The sequence below is a fragment of the Salmo salar genome, chromosome ssa20, assembly GCF_905237065.1.
Source record: "Salmo salar chromosome ssa20, Ssal_v3.1, whole genome shotgun sequence".
NCBI lineage: Eukaryota > Metazoa > Chordata > Actinopteri > Salmoniformes > Salmonidae > Salmo > Salmo salar.
The window spans coordinates 86,693,781-86,701,280 of NC_059461.1; the positions used below are offsets into that span (position 1 = coordinate 86,693,781).

Sequence of the window (7,500 nt, forward strand, 5' to 3'; positions counted from 1 at the left end):
GACTGCTAAATGTCGGACTGCTAAATGTATGAATGCTAAATGTCGGACTGCTAAATGTCGGACTGCTAAATGTATGAATGCTAAATGTATGAATATATGACCGCTAAATGTCGGACTGCTAAATGTCGGACTGCTAAATGTAGGACCGCTAAATGTATGAATATATGACTGCTAAATGTCGGACTGCTAAATGTCGGACTGCTAAATGTAAGACTGCTAAATGAATGAATGCTAAATGTATGAATATACGACCGCTAAATGTCGGACTGCTAAATGTCGGACTTCTAAATGTCGGACTGCTAAATGTATGACTGCTAAATGTATGAATGCTAAATGTATGAATATATGACCGCTAAATGTCGGACTGCTAAATGTCGGACTGCTAAATGTAGAACTGCTAAAAATACGAATGCTAAATCTATGAATATATGACCGCTAAATGTCGGACTGCTAATTGTCGGCCTGCTAAATGTAGGACTGCTAAATGTATGAAAATATGACCGCTAAATGTAGGACTGCTAAATGTCGGACCGCTAAATGTCGGACTGCTAAATGTAGGACTGCTAAATGTATTAATGCTAAATGTATGACTATATGACCGCTACATGTAGGACTGCTAAATGTAGGACTGCTAAAAGTATGAATGCTAAATGTATGAATGTAGGACTGCTGAATGTAGGACTGCTGAATGTAGGACTGCTAAATGTAGGACTGCTAAATGTATGACCGCTAAATGTATGACCGCTAAATGTAGGACCGCTAAATGTCAGACCGCTAAATGTCGGACCGCTAAATGTCGGACTGCTAAATGTCAGACCGTTAAATGTCGGACTGCTAAATGTATGAATGCTAAATGTATGAATGTAGGACTGCTGAATGTAGGACTGCTAAATGTCGAACTGCTAAATGTCGAACTGCTAAATGTATGAATGCTAAATGTATGAATATATGACCTCTAAATGTCGGACTGCTAAATGTCGGACTGCTAAATGTAGGACCGCTAAATGTAGGACCTCTAAATGTATGACTGCTAAATGTCGGACTGCTAAATGTCGCACCGCTAAATGTATGACTGCTAAATGTCGGACTGCTAAATGTCGCACCGCTAAATGTATGACTGCTAAATGTCGGACTGCTAAATGTCGCACTGCTAAATGTCGCACTGCTAAATGTCAGACTACTAAATGTCGGACCGCTAAATGTAGGACCGCTAAATGTAGGACTATGACTGCTACATGTATGGGCATGAGCAATGCTAATTGGAATTATGTGTGTGTGTGTGTGTGTGTGTGTGTGTGTGTGTTTCCCCCCCACTGCAGAGACACTCAAAATCCAGGCTGAAGTCCCAGAGTACGGATGGAGAGGAGGACGGACAGGAGACCTCTGGGAGAGAGGCAGGAGGACAGATCACCAGGTCAGCTCTCAATGGCTCTCTCGTCATACTGACCCATGCTCATTGCTGACTCCCACCTTGAGATTTGCATGGAGAACTCAACATTCACACATAAATCATGTGTTATGTCATAGTGAAATTACATGCATGGATTTCAAATTAGGATTAGTGAGTTAGGCTCTTCTGTTCTGTCAGCTCAAATCCTGCTATACCTGACAGAACAGCAAGCTTCCAGCCTGGAGCAACTTCCACTCATGTGTTTGAAGGACCCTAAACCCTTTTTACGCGCCCTTAATCTTCTTTGAAGTGTCTATTTGTTGACCGTAACCAGACTTTGAAGTGCCGTGTCTGTGTGTCCCATCTTCTTCGAATAGTCGATCACGTGTGTGTGTGTGTGTCCCATCTTCTTCGAATAGTCGATCACGTGTGTGTGTGTGTGTCCCATCTTCTTCGAATAGTCGATCATGTGTGTGTGTGTAAAAGTGTGAAATGTTAATACATTATGTATGTGTCTTCAGGGACAGTCAAGGTGGATGTAAGGCTCTTCGTGTGTGTGTGTGTGTGTGTGTGTGTGTGTGTGTGTGTGTGTGTGTGTGTGTGTGTGTGTGTGTGTGTGTGTGTGTGTGTGTGTGTGTGTGTGTGTGTGTGTGTGTGTGTGTGTGTGTGCGTGCGTGCGTGCGTGCGTGCGTGCGTGCGTGCGTGCGTGCGTGCGTGTGTGTTGTTGGCCTGCCTCCATAACCCTTTAGTGTGTCAATGAAAGCTGTTTGATCTGGTCTGTGTTAGGTATTTCCAAGTGATGCTTTTCCCTGTGGGGTGTAAACTGTGATTCTGTTGGGGTGTAAACTGTGATTCTGTTGGGTGTAAACTGTGACTCTGTGGGGTGTAAACTGTGACTCTGTGGGGTGTAAACTGTGATGATCTTCCCTGTGGGGTGTAAACTGTGATGCTGTGGGGTGTAAACTGTGATGCTGTGGGGTGTAAACTGTCACTTTGATGGACACTCCGCTTTACTTCCCATGCTGTTGTCACTGTGCATGTCTTTCCGTCCTACTTTCTCAATTCTACTCAATTCTATCCATTCTACTCTGTCTCTTTATCCATTATACTCTGCCTCTTCCTCCATTCTACCTCTCCTTCCTCCTTCATACTCTTTCTGTGTTTTCTTCTTGCTGTAGGGGAGGGAGGAAGAGGAAGACGATGAAGCTGAGTAGAGATCTGTCAGACCTGGTTGTTTTCACTAACTCTGTGGCCTCTCAGGAGGGACTGGACGACAGTAAGAAAACACACACTCTTAAAGACATTATCTCTCTCTGCTAAGCCCTTAACCAATCCAGAAACAACCCCCACCACACCCATCAATCTCTCTCTCTCTCCCCTATCTCTCCTTCTCTCATTTCCACTCCCTCTCTCTCTCTCTCTCTCCCCCTATCTCTCCTTCTCTCATTTCCACTCCCTCTCTCTCTCTCTCCCCCTATCTCTCCTTCTCTCATTTCCACTCCCTCTCTCTCTCTCTCTCTCCCCTATCTCTCCTTCTCTCATTTCCACTCCCTCTCTCTTTCACTCTATCCCTCCATCCCGTCCTCTTCCCCACCCCATTCAGTCTCTCTGTCTCTCTCTCTCTCTCCCTATTCTCCTTCTCTCACTTCCATACCCTCTCTCTTTTTCATCTATCTATCTCCTTTTTCACTCACTGCTCAGCCCTTTCCTCTCCTCATTTCCTCTCTCATCCCTCTCTCCTCTCGTCTGTCAGGTACTCCGGGGAATGTTCTGTCATTCAGTGAGACTCGTGCCCAGCAGCTAGTGAACCACAGAGCTGAGCGCTTCCTATGTTTCAACCAGCGACAGCTGTCTAGAATCTACCCCTCAGCCTACCGGATAGACTCGTCCAACTTCAATCCTCAGCTCTACTGGAATGTGGGCTGTCAGCTGGGTAAGAAACAACACGTCTGAACGATCTTATTGTCATGTTTTGCTGATACTTGTTAAGTAAAAAAAAAAATGGCATTAAATATATATTTTTTAAATAAACAAATACAAAAGAATACATATCTCTGCCCGGCCATCTACCTCCTCTCCCCCAGTCCTCCTCTCTCGCTCTCTCCCCCAGTCCTCCTCTCTCTCTCCCCAGTCCTCCTCTCTCTCTCTCTCTCCCCCAGTCCTCCTCTCTCTCTCCCAGTCCTCTTCACTGCCTCTCTCTCTCTCCCCCAGTCCTCCTCTCTCTCTCTCTCCCCAGTCCTCTTCACTGCCTCTCTCTCTCTCTCCCCAGTCCTCTTCACTGCCTCTCTCTCTCTCCCCCAGTCATTCTCTCTCTCCCCCAGTCCTCTTCACTGCCTCTCTCTCTCCCCCAGTCCTTCTCCCTCTCTCTCTCTCCCCCAGTCCTCTTCACTGCCTCTCTCTCTCTCCCCCAGTCCTCTTCACTGCCTCTCTCGCTCTCCCCCAGTCCTTCTCCCTCTCTCTCTCTCCCCCAGTCCTTCTCCCTCTCTCTCTCTCCCTCAGTCCTCTTCACTGCCTCTCTCTCTCCCTCAGTCCTCTCAATTAAATTCAAGGGGCTTTATTGGCATGGGAAACATATGTTAACATTACCAAAGCAAGTGAAGTAGATAATATATATTTTTTTGTTGGCAGTGTGCACATAGCCTATCTTCTCTTGAGAGCCAGGTCTGCCTACGGTGGCCTTTCTCAATAACAAGGCTATGCTCACTGAGTCTGTACATAGTCAAAGCTTTCTTTAAATTTGGGTCAGTCACAGTGGTCAGGTATTCTGCCACTTTGTACTCTCTGTTTAGGGCCAAATAGCATTCTAGTTTGCTCTGTTTGTTTGTAAATTCTTTCCAATGTGTCAAGTAATTATCTTTTTGTTTTCTCATGATTTGGTTGGGTCTAATTGTGTTGCTGTCGTGGGGCTCTGTGGGGTCTGTTTGTGTTTGTGAACAGAGCCCCGGGACCAGCTTGCTTAGGGGACTCTTCTCCAGTTTCATCTCTCTGTAGGTGATGGCTTTGTTCTGGAAGGTTTGGGAATCACTTCCTTTTAGGTGGTTGTAGAATTTAACGGCTCTTTTCTGGATTTTGATAATTAGCGGTATCAGCCTAATTCTGCTCTGCATGCATTATTTGGTGTTTTACGTTGTACACAGGGGATATTTTTGCAGAATTCTGCATGCTGCTGAGTCTCAATTTGGTGTTTGTCCCATTTTGTGAATTCTCAGTTGGTGAGCGGAACTCAGACCACACAACCATAAAGGGCGATGGGTTCTATAACTGATTCCAGTATTTTTAGCCAGATAATAATTGCTCTATCTACCCCCACTCCCCCAGTCCTCTTGACTACCTCTCGCTCTCTCTCTCTCTCTCTTTCGTTCTCCCTCTCTCTTTCATCTCTCTCTCTCTCTCTCTCTCTCTTTCTCTCTCTTTCTCTCTCAATCCAATTAAATTCAAACGACTTGAAATACACAATAAAAAATGAACAGTAAACATTACACTCACAAAAGTTCCAAAGGAATAAAGACATTTCAAATGTCATATTAAGTCTATATACAGTATTGTAATGATGTGGAAATAGTTAAAGTAAAAAAGAGAAAATAAATCAAAAATAAATATAGATTGATTTTACAATGGTGTTTGTTCTTCACTGGTTGCCCTTTTCTTGTGGCAAAAGGTCACAAATAGTTCTGCTGTGATGGCATACTCTCTCGCGCTTTCTCTCTCTCTCTTTCTCTCTCTCTTTCTCCTACTGTAAACAATAAGAGTTTGTGGAGAATAGGTTCTGATTGCCAGGTACCATTGAGGTCCCACAGGTCCCACTGATTGCCAGGTCCCATCTTTGACCTCTACTGTGAACTCTTGTCTACTGGAATCTCCTCTCCCTTTCTGTGTTTTCCTCCTAATCCCTTAACACCGTGTTCTGTGGTGGGATTGTTGCCACGTTCATTGAGATCAAATTTCTCGGTCTAGTTGTGTTGTTCAGACCAGACTGACCATCAGTGGAAGTGGAAATGGGGAAACATTCTCTCTCTCTCTCTCTCTCTCTCTCTCTCGCACGCTGTCTCTTTCTCTCTCTCTCTCTCTCTCTCTCTCTCTGTCTCTCTCGCATGCTGTCTCTCTCTCTCTCTCTGTCTCTCTCGCACGCTGTCTCTCTCTCTCTCTCTGTCTCTCTCGCACGCTGTCTCTTTCTCTCTCTCTCTCTGTCTCTCTCACACGCTGTCTCTTTCTCTCTCTGTCTCTCTCGCACGCTGTCTCTTTCTCTCTCTCTCTCTGTCTCTCTCGCACGCTGTCTCTTTCTCTCTCTGTCTCTCTCGCACGCTGTCTCTTTCTCTCTCTCTCTCTCTGTCTCTCTCGCACGCTGTCTCTTTCTCTCTCTCTCTCGCACGCTGTCTCTTTCTCTCTCTCTCTCTCTCTCTCTCTCTCTCTCTCTCTCGCACGCTGTCTCTTTCTCTCTCTCTCTCTCTCTGTCTCTCTCGCATGCTGTCTCTCTCTCTCTCTGTCTCTCTCGCATGCTGTCTCTCTCTCTCTCTGTCTCTCTCGCACGCTGTTTCTCTCTCTCTCTCTGTCTCTCTCGCACGCTGTCTCTCTCTCTCTGTCTCTCTCGCACGCTGTCTCTTTCTCTCTCTCTCTCTCTCTCTCTCTCTCTCTCTCTCTCTCGCACGCTGTCTCTTTCTCTGTCTGTCTGTCTGTCTGTCTGTCTGTCTGTCTGTCTGTCTGTCTGTCTGTCTGTCTGTCTGTCTGTCTGTCTGTCTGTCTGTCTGTCTGTCTGTCTGTCTGTCTGTCTGTCTGTCTGTCTGTCTGTCTGTCTGTCTCGCATGCTCTCTCTTTCTCTCTCTCTCTGTGATTTCAGCCATATTTTCCACCACGCCTCCCTGTTCCCAGACAGAACCCCTGTGTGTATTTGATCAGAGGATGAACAGACAGATAAATGTGTTTTCCTCAGTGGCTCTGAACTACCAGACAGAGGGCCGGATGATGCAGCTGAACAGAGCCAAGTTCATGGTGAACGGTGGCTGTGGTTACGTCCTCAAACCTCCACCCATGTGTAAAGGTACTGACACACACACACACACACACACACACACACACACACACACACACACACACACACACACACACACACACACACACACACACACACACACACACACACACACACACAGGGAGAGACTATTGAGGATGCACTCTGTCGTAGTACTGTTCTGATTGGTTGTTTTACTCCTTCAGGCTCGTTTAACCCTTTCAGTGACGACCCCCTCCCTGCCTACCCCAAGAAACAGCTGGTGCTGAAGATCATCAGTGGACAGCAGCTTCCCAAACCACCAGACTCTATGCTGGGGGACCGAGGAGAGGTACACAAACACAGACACAATAGTGTTGCTAAGCCCCAATGCTGCTGTAACTCTGTTCCCTCTTCTGCTTCAGATCATTGACCCGTTAGCATAGTGTTGCTAAGCCCCAATGCTGTTGTAACTCTGTTCCCTCTTCTGCTTCAGATCATTGACCCGTTAGCATAGTGTTGCTAAGCCCCAATGCTGCTGTAACTCTGTTCCCTCTTCTGCTTCAGATCATTGACCCGTTAGCATAGTGTTGCTAAGCCCCAATGCTGCTGTAACTCTGTTCCCTCTTCTGCTTCAGATCATTGACCCGTTAGCATAGTGTTGCTAAGCCCCAATGCTGCTGTAACTCTGTTCCCTCTTCTGCTTCAGATCATTGACCCGTTAGCATAGTGTTGCTAAGCCCCAATGCTGCTGTAACTCTGTTCCCTCTTCTGCTTCAGATCATTGACCCGTTAGCATAGTGTTGCTAAGCCCCAATGCTGTTGTAACTCTGTTCCCTCTTCTGCTTCAGATCATTGATCCGTTAGCATAGTGTTGCTAAGCCCCAATGCTGCTGTAACTCTGTTCCCTCTTCTGCTTCAGATCATTGACCCGTTAGCATAGTGTTGCTAAGCCCCAATGCTGCTGTAACTCTGTTCCCTCTTCTGCTTCAGATCATTGACCCGTTAGCATAGTGTTGCTAAGCCCCAATGCTGCTGTAACTCTGTTCCCTCTTCTGCTTCAGATCATTGACCCGTTAGCATAGTGTTGCTAAGCCCCAATGCTGCTGTAACTCTGTTCCCTCTT

General features: G+C 46.2%; 1 protein-coding gene across 6 annotated transcripts in view; it reads left to right on the plus strand.

Moving 5' to 3' along the window:
- Positions 1-7,500, plus strand: part of LOC106581476 (1-phosphatidylinositol 4,5-bisphosphate phosphodiesterase eta-1) — a 154,715-nt gene that overhangs the window by 118,983 nt on the left and 28,232 nt on the right. For 4 of the 6 annotated variants that reach the window (XM_045704035.1, XM_045704037.1, XM_045704036.1 and 1 more), the window contains 5 exons: positions 1,320-1,414; positions 2,569-2,666; positions 2,994-3,323; positions 6,318-6,425; positions 6,602-6,726. In XM_045704035.1, the coding sequence (XP_045559991.1) occupies positions 1,320-1,414; positions 2,569-2,666; positions 2,994-3,323; positions 6,318-6,425; positions 6,602-6,726 (756 nt within the window). The remainder of the gene's footprint in view (positions 1-1,319; positions 1,415-2,568; positions 2,667-2,993; positions 3,324-6,317; positions 6,426-6,601; positions 6,727-7,500) is intronic. The other 2 variants (XM_045704038.1, XM_045704039.1) reach the window with 1 other exon arrangement.